The sequence below is a fragment of the Neopelma chrysocephalum genome, unplaced genomic scaffold (assembly GCF_003984885.1).
Source record: "Neopelma chrysocephalum unplaced genomic scaffold, ASM398488v2 Primary Assembly neopelma1_274, whole genome shotgun sequence".
In the NCBI taxonomy this organism is placed as follows: Eukaryota; Metazoa; Chordata; class Aves; order Passeriformes; family Pipridae; genus Neopelma; species Neopelma chrysocephalum.
Genome location: NW_020897936.1, coordinates 2,352,623 through 2,376,314, shown reverse-complemented (window position 1 = coordinate 2,376,314; position 23,692 = coordinate 2,352,623). Strand labels below are relative to the sequence as shown.

Here is a 23,692-nt window from a genome sequence, read left to right as displayed (position 1 = left end):
GTGTCATTTATCTTATGTTTCTCACCTGTCACTTCCCCATATAACTTAGATTTTAAAGGAGAGCCTTAAAACAACTACTCTAACAATTAATGTTAAAATTAGGGTAAGGTGGTATCTGTCTTTGCTGTTGTTTTAAATACTGTCACCAGGTGTAAATAGTAAAATTCAGTAACAGAATTTCTGTAAATTTTTTTTCACAGTAAACTTGACAAAATAGGTTGTTCTCTGTAAACCAGGTGGTGTTGCCGTGTTACATAAAGCAGCAGAGATTAGGAAATTAGATTGCACTTTGAAAAGTAGTGTTTAAGCTTAGTCTTTGCATTATCCCAAATCCATTTGAGGCTGTATATTTTTGTCAAATATGTTGTATGACCTAAGTACTGTGATGGTTCTTTCTGAAGCCATTGTAACTGTTTAGTAGCAAGTGTAAGGGATACCTTGCAAATGCACATAAACACTGTTTACAGAAAAGGAAATGGAATGTGAACAGCTTTTCCTAATTCATAGCCCTGACAATTAAATTTTTGGCAACTAAGTGGGGATTTACTACCTAATTTACAAAAGAGAAGCAAAATTTCACAATATTTTGAATTTGTAAGTTGTGTGGAGATGCAAATTATGACCTGCAGGTGCAGCCTTGTTGGCAGAATAACAGCATATTGCCTTTACTTCAGGAAAGAAATTATGTCAATGGTTGCCAGGGGAATTATCCTGAGTTCCAACCTGTGTGTCTGTCTTTCCTTGTCCCTCTGAGCAACTGCTGCAGGTAGACAGGAGATCCAGAAACGAGGATCCAGCTGTTGCCATTGGAACTCAGCCTTACTGAGGAAAGAAAGCTTTGAACAGATGGATTGCTGTGAATTTGTGTGACTTTTTCCTGAAAATGGCTATTTTAATAATGTTTGAGGCTGATACCCTGCAGAAAGATTTTTCAAAACCAAAGTAATACAGATTTGTACGAGCCCTTTGAATGGGTTGTGATTCTCCAAATTTTATCTGCAACTCATTGTGCATAAGATAGATTAATAGATTAGTATTTAAAAATTATTTGTAGATTATTTAAGATACTCCAAACTAAAATTTCAAAGTGACTTTAAACATACATTAGGTTTCCACAAAGGTCTCCTTACACTACCTATCTTTACAGATGGACAGTTCTTCTGAGCAGGGTCTGCCCTCTTGGAACACCTTGCACAGGTCCAAGTTGGCCAACATCATTTACAAAAATAAAATACTGCCTGCTGTCCATGGGTTGACTGCTAATGAACTTATGGCCTGAGTGACATGGCCCTCATTGGTGCCAGGGTTTGGGTTCCAGCAAAACTCTTTTGGAAATGAGGTGCAACCAGTGCTGCAGACTGATGGCTCGTGCTCATTTGGAGGCCATTTGTTAGTGGTGATGGTAAAGTTACAGTGTAAGGAGAGAGGAAACACTTGAAAAGAGACTTGTGAAATGACCAGCTGACAAATATACAGATCTAATGCTTGCTGGAGATAGTATTTAATATACATGTATCTCTCTTGAGTCAAAGTAAATGTTCTCTGTTAGTCTAAGATACTTTGTTCCATCTGCAATCATGATTTCTGTAAATATTTCATCCAAAATAACTACTTTTTCCAAACTATGAAATACAGTGGCTTGATTAAAACCAAAACTACTCTTGCTCTATGGCTAGACCTTAAAATAAATATCCAAGTGCATAATTTCTGTTGTAGCAAATGTTTTCTTTACTATTTTGTCATTTAGCTGCAGAGCATTTTATTCAGTGTTCTAGCTTTAAGCTGAGCAGTTTGAGTGGCTTCTGCCTTTTTGTTTTCTCACTTAGCACCATGTAGCAATACTGCTTAACATAGAAAAGAAATACAGCCTTTTCTTTAGGGAAATTGCTGTAAATTTAAATCAACTGTTTTGCTCTAAGTTGCTTTAATGCATGGTATAATTAACATGAATATTCATTTTCCACCTGTATGAATAGCAGCAGTTCAGTCTTTACCTACTGCCAGAATGTGTTACCTGGTGAGTGGGAATTGAGAGACTTCCCTGTGTGTGTCTTTAGGAGCAATTCACAGTCAGGTGGAATCTCTGAGTGACTCCTGGGTCCGACTGAAGCACGGCAGGGACTGGTTGTACACGTCCTCCTACTCATTCGTGGAGTCCGACTTTGATCTCTCAAGATCCCTCGGAGTTCATACTTTGATTGAAAATGTTGTCAGCTTTGTGAGTGGAGACGTGGGGAACTCCCCAGGATTTAAGGAGCCAGAGGAGAGTATGTCCACCAGCCCACAGGCATCAATCATTGCAATGGAGCAGCAGCAGCTGAGGGCTGAGGTAGATCTCAGTTTAACAACTCTTCTTATTCTTTAGACATCATGCTCATTTTAGAGATTTTTTTTTCCTTGAAACATTGTCCAAATTCCAACTATTAATTACATTTTTCTTTCTCCTCTGTTAAATATCTTAACTGGAACTGGGAACTTTTTGTAAATAAACTCTAAAACAAAACTGAAAGTATTGCCCTTTTTAAAAAAATTGTGTCGAGGAGAAAACAACTACTTCATTCATCCTTGCTTAGAGTTGGAGATGATCCAATTCCAATTTCTAGGGATACTGGCTACTTAATAAATATTGTCTTTTGCCTGCCTTTATTTTTTAGCTTCGTCTGGAAGCCCTTCATCAGATTTTGGTGCTTCTGTCAGGGATGGAGGAAAAAGGCAGTGTGCCACTGATGGGAAGCCGTCAAGTGCCAGGATTTCAGTCTTCTTCATTGCTTACTTCTGTTAGACTCCAGTTCCTTGCTGGCTGCTTTGGTTTGGGCACTGTGGGACATGCAGGTGCCAAAGGAGAGAGTGTAAGGTTACATCACTACCAGGTATGTACTTCAGGAGTTTCTGCTGTTTCAATAACTGAGTGATAAAAATGCATCAGTCCTTATAATATTTATTTGTTTGGCCCAGGATGGTATCAGAGCAGCCAAGAGAAGTATTCAAATTGAAATCCAGGTGGCTGTGCACAAAATCTACCAGCAGTTATCTGCTACTTTAGAAAGAGCCCTGCAAGCTAATAAGCATCACATAGGTAAGTGAAACCAGATTTGCAAAATACAGTACAACAGCTTGTACATTTACCAAAGCAGCCTTTAGTGACCAGGATTCACTGAATTATCTGACTTCTTTTTACCCTTTTTCTGTCTTCATTTTCCTCAAGTGTTAGTTAGGCCTTCTTATTTTAAGTCTTCTCAGCCTTTCTGTTCCACATATCACAATCTCCTATGGTCACCTGTGACTTTGGGGCTTCAAAGTGATTTTTAGGTTTCTCAGGGATAAGAAAGCAATTTTTTGGAAGAGGTGAGAAATCTCCAGTCTCTTCCTTTGTTGAAGTGAACTTTCTTTAAACCCAAACCTGAGGAACAGGGCACCTTGTCTCTTTGGAAAGCCCTTTGTGCTGTCCTATATCCAGATATTGCCACGTGCTTCAGGGATAGCTGAACTCTGCACCTCTTTGTGCCTTTGTCCATGCACTGACCAATTGCTTCAGCACTGCAGAGAGCTCTGGAATTTGAATTTGTTGGTGAAACCCAATGGGCATTCTTACCTGAATTGTTTTACTGTTTCACTTACAATTAAAATGGAACTGAAAGAAATTTCTTGAGAATCCATGTGAAGTACACGTAGAAAATGAAGTATTTCACCCACTTATACTTCTCTAGAGAGAAGTATCTGGTTTGAGATTTAGCCTCAGAACATTTACATCACAAACTAGATCTGCATGATATTCTTCCTGGGACAGCCTTGACACAGGGTTACACTGAGTTAAAGGGGACTACAGTGGTACATCAGAAAGACTCCCTTAGAGTATCTGACAAAGACTCGCTCTTTCCTTGATAATTTAATTCATTGAATTGTATTTAAAAAATAATTTGCTGTTCTTCTGTCTTAGGGTTCTTACTCTAAGCAGCTAATAATTTGAAACAACTCTTTTAACCCCAGAAGCACAGCAGCGCCTTCTCTTGGTGACAGTCTTTGCTCTCAGCGTGCACTACCAGCCTGTTGACGTGTCCCTGGCCATTTCCACTGGGCTGCTGAACGTGCTGTCCCAGCTGTGTGGCACAGACACCATGCTGGGACAACCTCTGCAGCTGCTGCCCAAAACTGGCATCTCTCAGCTCAGCACAGCTCTGAAAGTAGCCAGCACGAGGCTCCTGCAGATCCTCGCCATCACCACAGGGTGAGTGTCAGATGCTCCCTTGCTTTTGGAAAACTTAGTTGTTAAGCTCTCCAGCACCCTTTAAAAATAACCTTTATTTAGGTCAATAAATGCTGCTCAGGAGTATGTAAGTGAAGGGCAGAACAAAAAGAGTAGTCACATTATTCATAGGAAAGATGCACATAAGGCTTATAAGTATATTTAAATTGTGAATTGGACCAGAATAGTTACAACTCTGTGGTCTGTGAACACTGTATTCCAGTAGTCCCCATTTTGCTAGTTCAGCTTTGTGTGTAGGTCTGCTCAGTTGATGTGATAAGATTTTCTGTTGATGTGTAAAAGCAATACCAATAACATGATAGGAGTTCTTCAGAGCAGTGCATTGTGCTGCTTTTCAGAATATGAAATAATTTGCTGAGGAACAGTGGCCTCTGCTAGACCATGGAACAGAATGCAAAGTCCTATCAATACTTAAATATTTAGTTTAACTCAGTACACAGCAGTGGAGAAAGTATTTTCTGTTTGGGGCAAGACTATTATTTGATATTCTATACATGCATCTTCATGTCAGTGTTCAAACAACACATTGCATTTACCTGCCAAGTGTGTTATGTCAAAAACTTCCAGTAACCCTAAACCAAAAAAATACCCCAAACCATGGAAACAACACCTCATCCTTGGAAGTTGCAGTGGAATTATGATTAATTAACAAAGTTGTTCTTTTTCCCCTAGGAAGTACTGAAAATATATCCTTTGACTCCAAAGATTAGAGAGTTTTAGTTTAATTAGACATTAGTTTTAACGTGTTTTAAAAGGGTTGAAAAAAGTAATAATCCAAGCCTATGGTGGAGGGTGGGGAAAAATAACCTGCTGCAATTATTGTTCCTTGGATCAGCTCTCAAATACTCTTCTTTTTACTTTTTTGTGTGTCTGTACAGAACCTATGCTGATAAACTGAGCCCAAAGGTGGTCCAGTCTTTGCTGGATTTATTATGCAGCCAGCTGAAGAACTTGTTATCACAAGCTGGTGTGATGCTTATGGCTTCCTTTGGAGAAGGGGGAGGGGAGGAAGATGAAGTGGAATCAAAAAAGGCAGATTCAAATGGGGATAATGATAAGAGAGACTTCAGAGGTAAATATTTTGCATAATTTCTGTTACAGTTCTAAAATACCAGAAAGCATAATAGAAGAAACCACTGAATGCTGAGGTCCTCATCAGCTCTACTGTGTTTTGATTTTTGTTGGATCATTTTTAACTCTGTAAATTAGATTCAAGTCATCAAATAATTTAGTGCTCTGCTCAGATTTATAAAGAATTGATGCATAAAGCGATGTAAGGATACAAGCAGGCTGAGAATAAGAATTACTCCCATCTGGTTTGGAATTAGGAAGAGAGTATAGTTTCCCTTGAACAATGATTTGGTGGTAGTGTTTTTCATATATGTGGTCATAGGAATTTATCTGGATTTCAAACTACAAATAAGTATAGCTTTATTCAGGAAATTGTTGTATTTAAGCAGTTTTGCAGTTTGAGTGAATGGCAAGAGGGTGACACTACTCTGTGATATGAAAAAATCTGCAAGAAAAGATTTCCTGAAATACTAAGATCTTCACAGTGTTTGCAGTCCTTAATGAACACTCTGATTTTCTGTGGAAATTATGGGTTTGAAGAATTATCAATTGTAGCTTGGTTTTAGGTGTACATATGTTTTTATTTGTGCTTATAATGGTCTTCACTTGTTAATTCATCAACCATTGCATTATTTATAAGATAATTAATCACAAAATAGGATATGAGGTCTTTCCAGAGGCATTTTCATGTTAGAACTTCCTTGGAATACCCATCAAGGTGGGAAGAAGTTCAGTGTTTTGCATCAAAACCACTTTGCCCGACTGCCCTACTGGGTGGGGAGGCAGGAGAGTTGGGAGTGATGTTCAGCCTTATGAGAAGGGGTGGTTGCGTGGAAGATGTTTTAATTTTGTCCTCTTCTATTTTTCACTGGCAATAAATTAAATTATTCTTCCCCAAAGTGAGTCTGGTTTGCCCATGAGGGTAAAAAAAGGCGGTCTTGCTCCTTTGCCTTGAGACATGAACTTTTAGTCTTATTTTCTGTCCCTGCCTTGCCGAGGAGCAGAAGTGAGAGCACAGCTTGGTGGGCACCTGTCAGCCAGCCAAGGTTAACAGCCAGCCACCATGGAGTAACTGAGGGTTGCATTTTTACCTACAGAACAGTAGCAGGACTGCCAGTTGAATTGTAATATTAAGATGCAATGAAAATTTTTCATTTCCCTTCCTAGCTGCCCTGCGAAAGCAACACGCAGCAGAACTGCACCTGGGAGACTTCCTTGTTTTCCTGCGTAGAGTTGTGTCTTCAAAAGCAATTCAGTCCAAAATGGCATCTCCAAAGTGGACAGAAGTACTCCTGAACATTGCTTCTCAGAAGTGTTGCTCAGGTATGACCTGGTCAAAACGTGCTCAGTGGTTACTTGCATTTCCGTGGGGCAGTTCCAGAAATGAAACCCTGTTAGAACATGTTACACAGTGAACAATCAGAACTAACTGGAGTAGATGTGCACAGGAGTTACACTTTGGTGCACTGGTGGGGTGTAGCCAGGTGCAGGCCCGATGCAGAGGACTCTTCCAGATCATTGACCTGTTGTTCCATCTTCAGGAGTTCCCTTGGTTGGCAATCTGAGGACCAGACTGCTGGCACTTCACGTGCTGGAAGCTGTGTTACCTGCGTGTGAATCTGGCGTTGAAGATGATCAAATGGCTCAGGTCTCTATATTTTGTTATAAACCTTTACACCTATTTCTTCTAAAAGTCTCATTAAACTTATGAATGTTTCCTAAGTTTGTGCAAAATCCAATCTAGTGAGGCTCAGTGTAGATTTTTGTTAATCCAAGAGCACTAAATATTTTGATGTTCGTACCTACAAAGTAAAGTAAAACAATATAATACTGCTTGTCCTCATCTGGGAGTTAAAATGATCTGAATTCTATTCCAATACACCAGGTTGTTGAGAGATTGTTCTCACTTCTGTCTGACTGCATGTGGGAGACTCCAATAGCTCAGGCCAAACATGCCATCCAAATCAAGGAGAAAGAGCAGGAAATGAAACTGCAGGTAACGATGCTTGTACTTTGTCTCGTGACTGAATGCTCCTGAATCACATTGACCACAAATATTTTGTCCTGTTCGTGGTAGAAGCAAGGAGAGTCTGAAGATGAGGATGAGAATCTTCCCATACAGGAGGTGTCCTTTGATCCTGAGAAGGCTCAGTGCTGCATAGTGGAGAATGGGCAGATTCTGACTCATGGAAGTGGAGGCAAAGGATATGGTTTAGCATCCACTGGAGTCACCTCTGGGTGTTACCAGTGGAAGGTAGGTTGCCCAAAAGTGCATTTCTTAACTTCTCTCACTTGGATTTGGAAATGTGCTATGATTTGTTAACAGCAGGTGTTTTTTCCCTTATGGCAACACCCTTGAGTAAATGGCAGTGTTATGTTTATGGTTGGACTCAATGATCTTAAGGATCTTCTCCAGTCTAAATCATTCTATGGTTTTATGATTTTTCAGTCCAAAGGGAAGAGTTTGTGGCTGCTTTTGAATGCTGCTATTTGGCTATTTCAGTACACAGGTTGGAGAGTGTCAGTGTGTGTTGTGTGTTTGTAGAGGGTGATGGTACTTGTCCCTAAGATCCACAGTCAGCATGAATGTGCCTAGTTTTGCAAAAGTTACCTGCTGAAATATGTATATTTTGAATTTTTTTCTGTACAAAAACACTTCACAAAACATTGTTTTCTTGCAAAAAGGCACATCAGCCTGACTGGCAAGAACAGTGTTTTAATACACCATCTGGAGTGATTTTAACTTTTTTAGGAATATAGATACATACAGAGTTGTGGTCCTTGTTAGTACCACCTTTGAGCATAACACTTCTACTTTTTTTTCCCACTTGAATCTGTGAACATGAGATGAAAAGCTTATTTCTTTCTGTAATATTGTTTTAGCACTTGTAGCCCAACTTGTGTGTGTGTATGTTTTGAGTCCAGAAACGTCCCCCCCAACTTCTTTGTGTATTTGCATATAGTTTTCTTCATTACTAGTACATTAAGCTAAATGACTTGTCAGTGACTGACCTTATACCCAAGATGTCATTTTAGAGCTAGACCATGATTTCACCTTATAAACTTATAATTTTTTATTATTAAAAGCTTCTGAGAGAAACAGAAGTATACATACTGACGAGCAAGGAAAATTTTCGTTGCTTCAATGTGTTCAAGTGCATATTCTTGCATTTTTTCCCTGCTTGCTTTTCCTGCCAGTTCTACATTGTAAAGGAGAATCGAGGCAATGAGGGCACATGTGTGGGGGTTTCCCGCTGGCCGGTCCATGATTTTAACCATCGCACCACCTCGGATATGTGGCTCTACAGAGCCTACAGTGGCAACCTCTACCACAATGGAGAGCAGACTTTGACCCTGTCCAGCTTCACCCAAGGAGATTTCATCACATGTGTGTTGGATATGGAAGCAAGAACCATTTCCTTTGGGAAAAATGGAGAGGTATTTAACGTCAATTGTGGGGGACTTTTTATTTGCAACAGTAGCATGACATGGATAGACATGGTGGTGAAAACTCATGATAGTTTCCGTACTTAAAACCTTTATAATACAGACACAACTTTTTCATGTTTCATATTTTTGCTTGTTAAGGTGTTCTGAGTTTGAGGGGTTTTTGTTTTGGTTTTTTCACTAGGAGCCCAAACTAGCTTTTGAAGATGTGGATGCAGCTGAGTTATACCCTTGTGTTATGTTCTACAGCAGTAATCCAGGAGAGAAGGTAACTTAAATGTTCATCTGTGTGGATGTGCTGGTTTTGGCTGGGATAAGTCAATATTCATCATTGTGTGGTGCTGTTTTGGATTTCTGACCAAAACCATGTTGATAATACAGTGTTTTAACTGTTGTCATCTATTGTAAATTCAAAATTTATTTTATTATTTAGAATTCGTTTCCAGACTTAATGTTCTACATGAAAAATTCAGTTCCCCAGAAACCAGGCAGAATGTACTATTAGGATTTCTAGATAGCGTTTTGTGAGAAACCATCAACGGTTGTAATTTCAGCATCCTTGAGTTTGAAAGGTTGGAGGTTTTGATCAGCGTTCAGGTGGGTTAGGAAAGCAAAAAGAGGCAATGCTAGTAATTATTTCTATTCAGGAGACTCCTGTATTTATAAAAAGAGCTTATTCAGGTATGTTGAGAAGACAACTTTGACACCATTCCCTTCCAACACGTAGGTGAAAATCTGTGACATGCAGATGCGAGGGACACCCAGAGACCTGCTGCCTGGGGACCCCATCTGCAGCCCCATGGCTGCAGTGCTGGCAGAGGCCACCATCCAGCTGATCCGTATCCTGCACCGCACGGACCGCTGGACACACTGCATCAACAAAAAGATGATGGAAAGGCTGAACAAAATCAAAACCTGTCTTAAAGAAGCAGGGCAAAAGCTCAAGAAAAGCCGCTCGGTTCAAAGCCGGGAAGAGAGCGAGGTGAGAGAGGAGAAGGAGAACAAGGAGGAGGAGAAAGGCAAGCACGGGCGGCACGGCCTGGCCGAGCTGTCGGAGCTGCAGCTGAAGATGCTGTGTGTGGAGGTGTGGCCCGTGCTGGCCGTCATCGGAGGGGTGGATGCCGGGCTCAGGGTCGGAGGGCGCTGCGTTCACAAGCAAACCGGCCGGCACGCCACCCTGCTTGGGGTGGTCAAGGAAGGCAGCACTTCTGCCAAGGTGCAGTGGGATGAAGCAGAGATCACCATCAGGTATGTGCATTTCCTGCGCTTTTCAGCCTAGTGGTGCTTGGAAATCTTCAGAAGTAACATACGTCTTGCATTAGAGTCGTGCTGAGCAATTATTGTAAGTTTAGACTTCAGCGGTATTGAAGTTAATGCTGCCTCGAAGTGGGGCTCATTCAGGGTCTGACCTGCCTTAGAGAGCCCAGGGAGTGCCCCTGTGTTAGGTGTGAGCAGTCTGGAGCTGCTGTTCTGCTGAGGATGGTGAGGACCAGGGAGGAGGCTGGAAGGAGATACCCCCTTTTCCACCTATCTTGCCTTCGAAGGGAAGGCACCTGGAAGGAAACTCTAAAAGGAAGCCAGTGACTTCTCTGGGCTTTCTGGTGCTCTCACAGGACTTGCCTGTGTTTTTGTGTGGAAAGATTTGATTCATTTAATTTCTTAAACTACTTCTGCCTGTAACTGAACCACAGCCTTGTGGAGAAATAGAGCACTAATTATTTTATTTTTTTTTTACTGCTGGTAAAAAAAAAATTACATTTTGAAATAGCCAAGGTCAGTTTGCCTCTTAGAGCTCTTGCAGCATCATGTCTGTTTTGTCTTTGCAAAGGCTGTTGTCACTTTAACTAAATATACTGAAGTGCAATTGATTTAGTTCCAGATAAAAAATTCTTTCAAATATGCCCATGTGACAGTATAGCCTTAAAGTAAGTGTGCCCTTAAAATAAGTTGAACCGTTGTTTGAGTGAAGTGGTACAGCACTTGAACTTGGTGTAAAGTATTGAGTTAAGTTGAGAGTGTACCTTCTTCATTAAAACCAGGCTAAAGCTTGCTTTCATTTTTAGGTAGAAGTTTATATTGTAAGATGGGAAAACATTTTGGGATAATAAAAGGAAGATTTAAAAGTCATTTATCTGCTGGATAAATGGAAAATACAAGATGTATGGAAATATGGACTGGTGAATTTTTGTCCTGCTTCAAGTGAAAATTAGTCGAGTGTAACAGTCCTAAATATCACCAGAAGATACCAGTGAATGTAGATGACAGAATAGACCTCTGTGTCTATTGGGTTTTCTGATCTGTGTTTTTAAAATCACTGTCCTCACCAGGTAATCTGTCCTGACATACCAGAGACAGAATTATCATAAGCTATCAGTAGTGTGGTGATGAATACTTGAACAGGAACATGAGGTCCATCGAAACTTTTCCTTCATGTGAAAATTTTTTTCTTTATAAGCTTTTGTATCTATGCACAGATTCAGCTCAGGTATGATGATAAGATTCGGCTTAAGGTAGTTTTTCTTAGTAGAAGCCTGTTACATACCTCTAAATAATCTAGCCAAAGCCTGTGTCAGCACAGAATTGAGAGCTTCTGTGGGACTTCTGGGTTTCAATGCTTGTTGAAAACCTGTGTATGCTTTGTTGCCTTTACTTTGAAACCATATCTCCCTGTTTTCTGGTCATAACCTCATTTTCCCCTGTTTGCATTTGATTTTTAAAATCGGTTTATTTTATCAGATATATTTTACATCTTACTTTGCCTACATTATTTCCTGTACTTTCCTCCTGTCTCTCCCTCACTTGCTTTTTCCTGTGTCATTCTGATCTTTATTAAAGCTTCCCAACTTTTTGGTCGCCTAGTGATACCCCATTGTATAATCTGGAGCCCTGTGAACCACTGCCTTTTGATGTTGCAAGATTCCGTGGGCTGACAGCTACTGTGTTGCTGGACCTTACCTATCTGACTGGCATTCATGAAGACATGGGAAAGCAAAGCACCAAGAGACACGAGAAAAAACACAGACATGAATCTGAGGATAAAGGGGAAGTGGACCAGAAGGCGGAGGGTGATGCTGGATCAGACACACGATTAGGACCAAGCGCTGACGAGAGCAAAGGACACGGTGCTACAAGCTCTAAGTCAGAAAATGAAATTGTTTCCTTTTCTTTAGAACCTTCAACACTAGGTATGGAATCCCAACACCAACCTGGTGAAGGAAGAAAAAAGAATCACGAACATAGTCCAAGAAGTCACGACATAGTGCAGTCAGAAATCAGGGCTGTGCAGCTGTCCTACCTTTACCTGGGGGCCATGAAGTCCCTCAGTGTTCTCCTGAGCTGTAGTAAGTACGCTGAGCTGCTGCTGATACCAAAAGTGCTGGCAGAAAACGGGCACAACTCGGACTGTGCCAGTTCCCCAGTGGTCCATGAAGATGTGGAGATGAGGGCTGCCTTGCAGTTCCTCATGAGGCACATGGTCAAACGGGCAGTCATGCGGTCGCCCATCAAGAGAGCCCTGGGACTGGCAGACCTGGAACGGGCACAAGCCATGATCTACAAGTTAGTGGTTCATGGGCTGCTGGAGGACCAGTTTGGTGGCAGACTGAAACCAGGTACATTTTCAAAATTATGAAAGTACAGGGCTACATTAATTTTGGTTTTTTAATTTATATTATAGTTACTAATAACAACAATAATACAAATAACACAGTCTTGTAATTTTGTGGTGGTTATGCTTTGGAGGAGTCTTAATTGGACAGAGAAATTTTGCAGAGCAGTTGCCTTTTCTCGAATTCCTTTATTGAAATAAATAGTGAATGTATATCAGTCAATCAGAAATATAGGAGTTTCTAATTTGTCTTTAATACTTTTTAAAAATGAGCAGTTCTGTATATACTTGTCAGAAGAATTTGCACTCCTTCTAAACCAACAAAAAACTCCTCTTAAAAATGTTACTCAGACAGCTGAGTTAAAGATAGCTTTATAGTTAATCAGCTCTCTTTCCATGTCTAAGACCTCTTCTCTTTTGCCTATTTTGAGAATGATCCTGGCTGTTACAACCGTAAATCTAAATATCATGAGATCTGGTGGAAGTAAATGTCTTGTTTGCTATTTATCTTGTGTTGGTGTCAAAACAGCAAGAGCTCAATGGCTGATTTTCCATCAGTCCGTGAGTTACTGGCAGCAGAAGTGTGTGTATGGGGTGCATTTCTGCACACCTCCTTCTCTGGGGAGAATTTTGAATAATCATAGTTATTTTTGAAAGTTGGAAGTTTAGCCATGACTGCTGTTTTGCTCTACGCCGTTATATTAATGTTGCTGTAACGTCCTTTTTTTCTGTTGCAGAAGTGGAGCAACAAGTAGAAGAAGGTGACCAGTCTCAGCAAGCCCAGACTCCAGTTACAACCAGCCCTTCTGCTTCCAGCACAACATCTTTCATGAGCAGCTCTCTGGAGGACACAACCACTGCTACTACTCCAGTGACTGATACAGAAACAGTTCCAGCTTCAGAATCACCTGGGGTTATGCCTCTCAGTCTTCTTAGGTACCCTATCAGCATGTATGGTTTTGTGGGTGTAGGGAACCAATTGTGTGGTTTATATACAATATATGTCTTTAGATAAGCCTTTGAAAATGCTAATTTTTGTATTTACTGTCAAGAACTGCCTCTGCAGAGTTTAATTAGTTACTTTGCTTTGCAGGCTTTGTGTTACTAGAAATATAAAGCTGTTAATCTTTTACTCTGCACTGTATATATATTTTGTATCTGAGTTCTTCAAGAAGGAGAAAATACCTTCCTTAACTTGTCCTTCAGTTCTCATGTTTATTTGGTACAGTTTAAATCATAGATCTCTGAAATTCTGTATTGTTAACAAATGTTTGTTGATTCTCAAACCAGGGTAGATTTTAGTTGGTAGGTAACATCCTGTAAGCATTGTTTCATCTTACCTTACTTACTGAAATGGAAGATAAACCTGGTTAATCTGCAGAGGCTATTTGTGATGTAGAACAAAATCTGCTTTACATTGCATAGAGTCCTGTTCTGAGTTTATTAATTCTTAGAGGTTTTGCAGATATAATTTGATAAAAGCCAGAACAATGTCTTTGTATCAGAACAGTGAAAATAAAATATTCACCTGATACTCTGCCTGAGTTCTGAACAAACTGGGGAAATGGGAAAAGTGTTTACTTATCTTTTATCTCCTAGGGCAGCCCTTGGTCTGGGAGGGGATTTATTGTTGCAGGTAAATTGGTAGGAATGAACTGTTCTGACAGGGCTTCTGTGCTTGTCTCCATGTATGTGTTGTGCCTTACTCTTACAAAACACAATTGCTGTAAGGTAGGATTTGCCAAGTGCACTCCAACTTGATGCATTTCTTTTGTCAGACCTTTTTCAGCATGGCTCTTTTTGACATAAATGTGTATTGTTTTATTTTCAAGGCAAATGTTCTCCAGTTACCCGACTACAACTGTGCTTCCAGCACGACGTGCTCAGACTCCTCCAATATCTTCTTTACCAACATCTCCTTCAGATGAGGTTGGAAGGAGACAAAGTCTGACTTCCCCTGATTCCCAGTCTGCCAGGCCTGCCAATCGTACAGGTAAACTTAGTGTAGATGGAAATGTGGACAAGTCAGTAAATTCCCAGGAGCTCAGTGACAGGATTGCAGAGATTGAAAACCAACCCAGTTTCTTTTTAAGGCAACCTAACATTCAAAGCATTGTTGAAAACCTTTTGGTGACTATCTTAGCACAAAAAAATGCAGATTGTCTAGCTGTAGACCTTATCAAGCAAATGAAATGAGTTTTTAAAAGCTGTGGATTGGATTACAAACTGCATCTGTAAAACCAGAATGCAGTATCGTTGGTAATTGCTTCAAAATGTCAGTCTGATTTGGGCTTGCTTCCTTGGTTATGTGCCACTGTTATATGCACTAATTTTCTAGCTTTCGTTAGATCACATACTATGTAGAAAACAAGAATTGGTGTATTTTATGATACATACACCAGTATAGCTCATTGCAATTAATTATAATTAATGACATAGAAAGGGCTGTCCAACCTTCATGGAGTCCTCATGCTCCTGTCTGAATCTTGTGAAAGGAATGGGAGGCTTCAAAGCAGAAACAGAAACATGGAATAAATGGAGACTGAGCAAATTGTTGAGTGAGTGTCTTGAGCTTCTGAATAGCACAAATGAGTGTTGTGGTGCAGAGGAGATAACACTAAAAAGAAAATACATATGTATGTGTTTCATATTAAATGAACAAAAGAGTAAAGTATGTTCTCCAGATTTCATATTCATGCTGAGAAACAAAGTCTGTGCTTTAAAATTCCCAAGTGAGAAACTTTTTATTTCTGCTCTTACATCCAAACTATTAGTTGGGTTTTTTAGCAGTTTCATTTATTGCATAGCAACTGCTCTACTCCATTTCCCATCCCCTTTTTTTCTTTTTTTAATTATGGGATTACTTGCTTCTAGTCATGATACAGTCTTTACAACAGTGTCTGTTAGTACATTGTTGCCTTCACTCATCAGACCTCACTGTTATGGCAAATGATAATGATTAACTGTGGTTTTGGGGCAGTAACTGACCTTCTTAGAGTCCCTCCAAAGACTGTGTGCACAGAAATGTAGCCATCATCTGCAAAGAGATTTTTCAGGTGCATTACCAGCTTAGTTGAGGTCTCTTTCTGCCCCTTGTGAGGAATGTGTATTGGTGTGATCTCATCACATTTGGGAATCCTGATGATTTGGACGAGGATAACTTACATAGGCTAGCTAAATATAGATCAAATAGATAATCTGATACAGTTTTAAATGACAATAATAGAAATGTCTTAAAAGAAATAGTTCTTTGATTATCATCAGTACCCTACTTGAGCAGAGGCACAGATAATCTGTTATCAATAACATTACAGAAACTATCTTAGTTTGGGAAAAATAATAGAGAGAAAAGTTGAGAGGAGTTATTCCCTTATGTGAAGCTGATGTATCAAAGTAAGGTCTAGTAAAGTAACACTAAAGAAAGATTTATGTAACATTTTCTGTCTTTTAAGCTTTGTCTGATCCAAGCAGCCGACTCTCCACATCCCCTCCTCCTCCTGCCATCGCTGTGCCATTGCTGGAAATGGGGTTCTCCCTCAGGCAAATTGCCAAAGCTATGGAGGCTACAGGTAATCTATAGCTGTAGTATCAGTTCAAACTGAAAAACTGGAAACACATGAAACACTTTTTTCCAATAAAATACTTAATTTTTAAGTTCTATAACCATTTACGGGGAAAAAATGATTGATTTTTTTTTTTAAATAACCATCAGTGATAAAATACAGGTCTGAAGTGTGGTTCCCCTGCTTTCAGGTGCCAGAGGAGAAGCAGATGCCCAGAATATCACAGTCCTGGCCATGTGGATGATAGAGCACCCTGGCAATGAAGATGATGAGGAGCCCCAGTCCGAAGGGACTGCGGAATCACGGCATGGGACAATTGTCTCCGGCAGCGGTGGGAAGTCTGGTGATCATTGTTATCTGCAGTCTCCAGGTGATATCCCTTCTGCTGATGCCACTGAAATGGAGGAAGGCTTTAGTGAGAGGTAACATGTCATTTTTCTGCCATTGCTTGTGATGTTCCTGAAACTGGACATCTCACAAGTTCAGTGCTGCTGACAGTGTTACTGTGGTGCTGCTTTGGAATTTTGTTACAACATGAGTAGGAGCAAAGATGCAGTTAAATTAGGTGTACGTGGTGAGTTTCTTTTCCAGTACTGTGTGTGTGCAGAACTGAGCAAGAATGTAACTAAACATGTTTCCTTCAAAAAAAATAAAAAAGAGAGAAAGGAAGAATGAAAAAAATGAGGGCTTATAATTGCTTTTTACCTAAAAGATGGAGTAAGAAAGCAAAATTTCATTGGTGTACTTCTTTCCCTGCAGTTTATACATGAACTGGAATTTTTCTACATTTTTCTTTTTAAATTAGTTCTTGGTTTGTCTGGATCAGATGAAGCTGAATTGAAGCTCACTTTCTCAGTCACTTTCACAAACTTAGAGATAAACTGTCTCTTAAAGAAGAAGGTGGTTCTTTTGGGGGTTTTTGGTGGGTTCTTTCTCATTTCTGTTTTGTTAGGTTTCTTTATATCCTGGAAGTAGTGGTTTCACTTTTAAGTGACCCCTTTCAGGAACCATACCAGCATTTCTGTTAATAGAGAGGATGACTGTTACAAGATACATTTTGAGAACACTTGTTCACATTCCTCTGTCCTACTGAGATACATGTTTTTAAGTTTCCTCTGTTACTTTGTCCCAGATCAACTCAGTTCATGGAGAACTCACAGATTTCAGTTGGGAGAAATAAAAGAAGCAACAGGTGTTACTAAGTAACTTAAATTCATGTTTTGCAGAAGATTTGGGGCAAAAGGGGGATTGACTCAGCGAGCAACAACAGAGATGTTGGGTTTATTTCTTTCAAAAATGAGAAAAAACCTAGTTCAAGCTGTAGTTAACATAGAGATGAGTGCTCTCCCAAAATTTCTGCAGTGCTTAGGCACAATGGAAGGCGTCAGATAGGTATTGCATCTGATTTGTTTGAGGTAAATGTCACAGTCAAACCCACAGTAAATACATGCTCAGTGAGACTGAAAATTCTTGAACTCAAAATTCCTCTTTTTTTTCCTTTCATGAAAGAAAGGAAAAAATGGTCCTAAATATGGCTTTGGTATTTTTCCTTGCTTACTGTATGTGGTTGTTTAAAACTTGGTTTGATTTACCTGTAAATTCCAAATTCTTGTAGCCCTGATAATATGGATCACATGGATAATGCAGCTGCTGCCAGTGGCCCTCCCTCCAGAAGTCGCTCGGCTGTGACACGGAGGCACAAATTTGACCTGGCTGCCCGGACACTGCTGGCACGGGCTGGTAAGTGCCCTCAGACACACATAAGGGCTTGGCTTAACCAGGGAGGTGAACAGGAGGGGGATTGGCACTTAGCATGAAATTTAGAAAACTCCTTCTCACATGTGTATCAGTGTATATTTAAGTGTTTCATGTGGTAATAAGTAGATTATGGTTAGCGGAAGAGTTAAAAAAGGAAGTTGAAAGTACAGCCATCTCTCTCACATGTAAAATAAAAGTTCTCTTTCCTCTTTCTCTCTTTTTTTTCTCCCTTGAGCGGGATTGTACCGCTCCGTGCAGGCCCACAGGAACCAGAGCCGCCGGGAAGGGATATCACTGCAGCAGGATCCAGGGGCGCTTTATGACTTCAACTTGGATGAGGAGCTGGAGATTGACCTTGATGATGAAGCAATGGAGGCGATGTTTGGGCAAGACCTGGCTAGTGATAATGATATTCTGGGAATGTGGATCCCAGAGGTATTGGACTGGCCTACCTGGGTGTGTGTGACTGCAGCGGGGGCTGCTTTAACTTACTGCTTATGCATGCTCATATTTGTGAATTTGAAGTACCACGTGAAAGCTTATATCCTGTTTGAAGATATGTCTAAATGCCAGCAGTGCTTAAAATCTTTTTGTATTCTGTAGCTTCATTTCTAGATTAAGAATAGTGTTTTCTTGTGTTTCTTGCTCGGCACTTCCCCACATGTGTAGTTTTTCTTCTCTCTCCCCCAAAAGATGAGAACACAACTAGCATATGTTGTGATGTATGTATAGTTGTTCTGATGATATCAATTAGAAATCAAGTAGGTGTTTCCAGATGGCTTAACTGTGTGAGATAACACAGTTCTAAATGCCTCTTCTGCTGCTACTACTAATAGTGTCTGATCTGATCAACCCATAAGACTAAGCTTTTGTCTCCTAATTATGATGTTACCTGGCTTCGATATGGAAGCAAGTTTCAGTGTGTATATTAAATTTTTCAAAGCACTCGTTTCACTGAGACACCTCAATGAAATTACTGTCTTAGGACAGAAATGTAGTTATAGCAAAATGAACTTCATATTGAGATAAAACTTTGAAATTTGCTGACACAAATACTAGTTGTCGTTGCTCAGTAAACATAAAATCTGATTGTCTGAAACAAAAAAGGGTTCTCTTTCTTTATTAGATTTAGTTTCAGACAAGTTCTGAGGAGAACCAGATAAAGACAGTGTTGAGTGTGAGCAGGGTTATATGTGAAAAGTTATATGTGACAAGAATTTTGAGTCAATCTGAAATCGAATAGGAAACTGTCTCCTCTGAAACTTCACTTCCAAATATTTTTCCTGTTGTGAGATGATCTTCTCTTCATTATGTCCAGTGAAAGGTAGATAGGAAGATATAGGGACTGGAGTATCTCTCCTGTGAGGAAAGGCTGAGAGAACTGGGACTATTCAGCCTGGGGCAGAGATGACTCAGGGGATTCATCTCACTAATGTGTATAAATACCTGCAGGGAGTGTGTAAAGCCAGGCTCTTTTCAGTGACAGAACCAGAGCCAGTGGCACAAACTGAGGCACAGGAGGTTCCCTCTGAGAATGAGACTTCCTCACTGTGAGAATGTCCAAGAACTGGCCCAGGTTTCCTAGATGGGTTGTGGTGTCTCCATCCCTGGGGATAGGGAAAAGCCACCTGGACAAGCTCCTGGGCTTTAGGTGGCCCTTCTTGAGCAGGAGGGGTTGGATGAGATGATCTCTCTACAATTACCTGACAGGAGGGTGTAGCCAGGTGGGGGTTGGTCTCTTCTCCCAGGCAACTCTCAGCAAGACAAGAGGGCATGGTCTTAAGCTGTACCAGGGGAGGTTTAGGTTAGACATTAGGAAGAAATTCTCTGCAGAAAGGGTAATCAGCCATTGGAATGGGCTGCCCAGGGAAGTGGTGGATTCTCCATCCCTGGAGATGAGACTGGATGTGGCACTTAGTGCCATGGTCTAGTAACCACGGTGGGGTTGGATCAAGGGTTGGACTTGATGATCTCAGAGGTCCCTTCCAACCCAGCTGATTCTATGATTCTGTGATCTCCAGAGGTCCCATCCAATATCAGCCATTCTGTGATGCTGCTTTGCTTTTGTGCAAGTTGAGCATATAAATATCACTGTGGGTGTCACAGAAACGTGCCAGAACACCCACCTAAGATCACCGGCGTGGTTTACATCTAACATGAAGGTATTTATTCCGTGCAAATAATGTGTGCAAATCTTCCCGTGCAGCACGTTTGTGAGTCTGAAGACAGAGAAGAAGTGGTGGTTTGTGAGCTGTGTGAGTCCAGCGTGGTGAGCTTCAACCAGCACATGAAGAGGAACCACCCTGGCTGCGGGCGCAGCGCCAACCGGCAGGGCTATCGCAGCAACGGCTCCTACGTGGACGGCTGGTTCGGGGGCGAGTGTGGCAGTGGGAACCCCTACTACTTGTTGTGTGGCATCTGCAGAGAGAAGTACTTGGCCCTCAAGAGCAAATCCAAAACGTCAACTTCCGAAAGGTACAGAAATGGAGGGCAGTGGAATTCCTAGCGGCATTTCCTGAGCCTTAAAATCTCGTGCTGCGTTCAGCAAATGCGTATTTAGAAAAGAAGGTGAACTTGATATTTCTGGGTTTTAAGTGAAAATCAGGGAATAATTTCTTGGGATTTTGCCTACTTCTTATTGACTTTTGGAAACTTGTTGTCAATTTTGTCTGATAATTCCGGTATTTTTTGTGGGCTTTTCTCACATTAGTACTGCAAAATGCTTCCCTCCTCCACATATACTTTTAGGCTCTTTTATCTATTTCTTTCTTACTACCCATTTCCAGAATCATTCATAAATATATGTAGAGGTAACAGTAAGGTTAGGTTTAATAGAGAACCAAGTTTAAAATTGTTATGCATATTTGCAAAATATTGGAGCCATTCAGCAATTTTCTTTGTTTGTTTTCCTACAGGTACAAAGGCCAGGCTCCTGATTTGATAGGCAAACAGGACAGTGTCTATGAAGGTAAGTTTTTAAGTTGCACAGTGATTTATTTTTTCATAAAAGTACTTCCATGCAAATAAACCTGAAACTGTACACAAAGGTATATTTTTAGATCTCCCAATTAGATATAGTATTTTAGTTTGGGGGGGGGTTTAGTTCAAATCAGAAAAAAACCCAGTAATTTTTTTCTTCCCCCCCCCCCCCTTCATCTAAGCAGCTGAAATGGCAAATACCTGACTTGGGGTGATAAGGTGTTGTGGTAAGGTGTTATGTGTAGAACTGCACATCCAAAACCTTATGTTCAAATACTTTCCTTCAGCTGCCTTTGTGGGAGAAATTAGTGTAAGTTAGTGTCCCAAAGGTCTGCCATTAGGCTTGTTCTTAATTTTTCTACCTTTGTCCTAGGAGAGGCTTTCACTTTAAACAGATTATTTCTAGTGTCTGTAGAAAAGCTTTCCCAGATAGAAATGACCAGAATCAAAGAACTGTAGCTGCATGATGGCAATTGTGTGATTTACCACACTTGTGTATTTGAGACTAAATGAGTGCTCCAGGTCTTAGGGCAAGTCCATCTGCCAGTAGATTAAAGGTGTTCAGATTCTACCATATGTGGAGTGAGACAGAGCAGGGGAGACCAGAAAATATAAGTTAACTTCTTTTGTAAATGGTTAGGAAGTGGATGGAATGCAATGAGTTGCAATTATAATACTTCTTATTTGGGTTTTTTCCCTTTTTTTTCTTTTTTTTTTCCCTGGGGAAGGAAAAGCAAAAGCCTGAGTGTCTAATTATAACCTATGGACTCATGCCTACTTTTTTGATAAATACAAAGACCAGGAATTTTTAATATCTGTATTTATTCCTCGGTCCTTTGACATATGCACTTGTTACCATGATTTAAAGCACAGCTGTATGTCTATGCTTTTCACTATATTCCAGATTTTGGAGTTGTCTTGTGCTACATGTGGAGACCTCCAGTTTCTGTGTTTTCAAACAACAGCTAGTTTGATACTTTAGAGAGTTTTCCATGAAACTTTTGGGCAGTATATATAAAGATCAAGTTGAATAGAGAGGGGCAAGAGCTGGATTTTGTTGTTCTGATGTACTCTGTTGTGTCTATGTCAACATCAGAAGATGAGTTTTTAAGACTTACTGTGTTGCAAATGACAATACACGTTTTGTACCTTGCAATGTTTTTTTAATTAATTGGAATTATTTGATATTCTAGCTTTTGTAACCAAGTCTAATTCTATTTCCCCAATGCTAGAAGACTGGGATATGTTAGATGTAGATGAAGATGAAAAGCTGACAGGAGAAGAAGAGTTTGAATTACTGGCTGGACCTCTTGGGTTAAATGATCGGCGCATTGTCCCCGAACCTGTCCAGTTCCCTGACAGTGACCCCCTGGGGGCTTCGGTTGCAATGGTCACAGCCACCAACAGCATGGAAGAAACATTGATGCAAATAGGTAAATTTAAAATCCATTTCATTCAAAGAATAAATAATCATCATAATACCACCACCACTTCCCCTTTGGTGTGGTTTTTGTAGGGGCAGTGCAGAAACAGTCTGACAGTATTTCCTTCCTGCCACCATGAGGAAGTGGAGACAGGCTCTAAATTGTCCTTTTATTATAGGGGAGTTAGAGAGAGCAATGAGGATTATAAATTGCCAGGAGGCTTGAAGCTTCAATTTGCCAATAAAACTGTGCCCACAGTCCAACAGTGAATGCCAGTAGCATGTTTTGCACTTAAAGAATGGATTTAAGTTGGGACTTCAGGTAGGCCTCTCTGATGAAAAAGGGAAACAGAGAAGTTAAGATTAACTTGAGTATTGTCAAGTAGTTCTCATCTATGAAAATGAGGAATGATTAAATTATGGAGTGTATTTCAGTAGTGTATTTTCCTCTCAGTCGTTATCACTATAGTTCTGTATGAAATAGTGAAAAATGCATGAATAGTTTATGAACTTTGGCCAAATTTGCTTCTGTGCTTATTACTGTATGATAAAGTTTTGGTTTTCTTTAAACACTAATGCAAATCATTGTTATTTCCAAGGCTGCCATGGCTCAATAGAGAAGAGTTCCTCTGGCAGGATAACCTTGGGAGAACAGGCAGCTGCCCTGGTGAATCCACACGACCGTGTCATGGCTCTGAGGAGAGTGACAGCTGCTGCCCAAGTCCTCCTGGCAAGAACCATGGTTATGAGAGCGCTCTCACTTTTGTCTGTCAGGTTGGTGACATCCTTGGCAACACTTTTACCTTTTCTTTCAGAACCAGTTACCAACTTATGTTTGATAAGATGCTATTTGGGGAAGTGATTCTCATTTTACGTACTTACGCAATACTTCTAAGAGAAAGAGTTCTGCTGATTTTGTTCTTTTAACCAAGAGCATTTGTGTCCATTTTCACAGTGGTTCCAGTTGCAGCCTGGCAGCTGGGCTGGAATCCCTGGGACTGACGGACATCCGGACGTTGGTGCGGTTGATGTGCCTGGCAGCGGCGGGGAGGGCAGGGCTCTCCACGAGCCCATCCACGGTGTCCGGCTCAGCAGAGAGATCCAGGGGCATCCACAGCAAAACAAGCAAGCCCATCTCTTGCCTTGCCTACCTGAGCACTGCAGTTGGGTGCTTGGCATCAAACACTCCCAGCGCTGCAAAGCTGCTGGTGCAGTTGTGTACGCAGGTAGGACTGTTCTCTCAGTACTTACAATTCTCTGCAATACGGACTTAAAACTACCTATACATGAGATGAAGCAATCCCTTTTGTACATATGGATCATTCTAGCTCCTGAACTGGGATGAGACTGACCTCAGTCTGAGGATCTCCTTAGAGTTCTTGCACAAGACTGTGTTTTATTGTTGGTAAAAATCAAGTAACTATACATGTTTTTACTGAGTACTCTTTTCAAGTGGGGAAAATGGGTGTGCTCTTTGTTTTCTTGGGGGTTTTCTGTTTAGGTTCTGGGTTGTTTTTTTTCATGAGTCAACTGTATGTAGAGCACAGGAAAAAAAAATTCAAAACCTTTAAAACTCTGCC

At 40.5% G+C, this 23,692-nt stretch overlaps 1 protein-coding gene across 1 annotated transcript in view; it reads left to right on the top strand.

Moving 5' to 3' along the window:
- The window catches only part of HERC1 (HECT and RLD domain containing E3 ubiquitin protein ligase family member 1), a 118,541-nt gene that overhangs the window by 69,813 nt on the left and 25,036 nt on the right, over positions 1 to 23,692 (top strand). The window contains exons 27-50 of the mRNA XM_027704409.1: positions 2,058 to 2,329; positions 2,655 to 2,870; positions 2,956 to 3,076; positions 3,988 to 4,225; positions 5,143 to 5,336; positions 6,503 to 6,658; positions 6,877 to 6,983; positions 7,221 to 7,331; positions 7,413 to 7,589; positions 8,534 to 8,773; positions 8,967 to 9,050; positions 9,510 to 10,030; positions 11,618 to 12,393; positions 13,127 to 13,325; positions 14,222 to 14,382; positions 15,842 to 15,958; positions 16,143 to 16,374; positions 17,568 to 17,692; positions 17,946 to 18,166; positions 19,917 to 20,185; positions 20,626 to 20,678; positions 21,922 to 22,122; positions 22,712 to 22,886; positions 23,068 to 23,338. Coding sequence (XP_027560210.1) covers positions 2,058 to 2,329; positions 2,655 to 2,870; positions 2,956 to 3,076; positions 3,988 to 4,225; positions 5,143 to 5,336; positions 6,503 to 6,658; positions 6,877 to 6,983; positions 7,221 to 7,331; positions 7,413 to 7,589; positions 8,534 to 8,773; positions 8,967 to 9,050; positions 9,510 to 10,030; positions 11,618 to 12,393; positions 13,127 to 13,325; positions 14,222 to 14,382; positions 15,842 to 15,958; positions 16,143 to 16,374; positions 17,568 to 17,692; positions 17,946 to 18,166; positions 19,917 to 20,185; positions 20,626 to 20,678; positions 21,922 to 22,122; positions 22,712 to 22,886; positions 23,068 to 23,338 — 5,237 coding nt within the window. The remainder of the gene's footprint in view (positions 1 to 2,057; positions 2,330 to 2,654; positions 2,871 to 2,955; positions 3,077 to 3,987; positions 4,226 to 5,142; positions 5,337 to 6,502; positions 6,659 to 6,876; positions 6,984 to 7,220; positions 7,332 to 7,412; positions 7,590 to 8,533; positions 8,774 to 8,966; positions 9,051 to 9,509; positions 10,031 to 11,617; positions 12,394 to 13,126; positions 13,326 to 14,221; positions 14,383 to 15,841; positions 15,959 to 16,142; positions 16,375 to 17,567; positions 17,693 to 17,945; positions 18,167 to 19,916; positions 20,186 to 20,625; positions 20,679 to 21,921; positions 22,123 to 22,711; positions 22,887 to 23,067; positions 23,339 to 23,692) is intronic.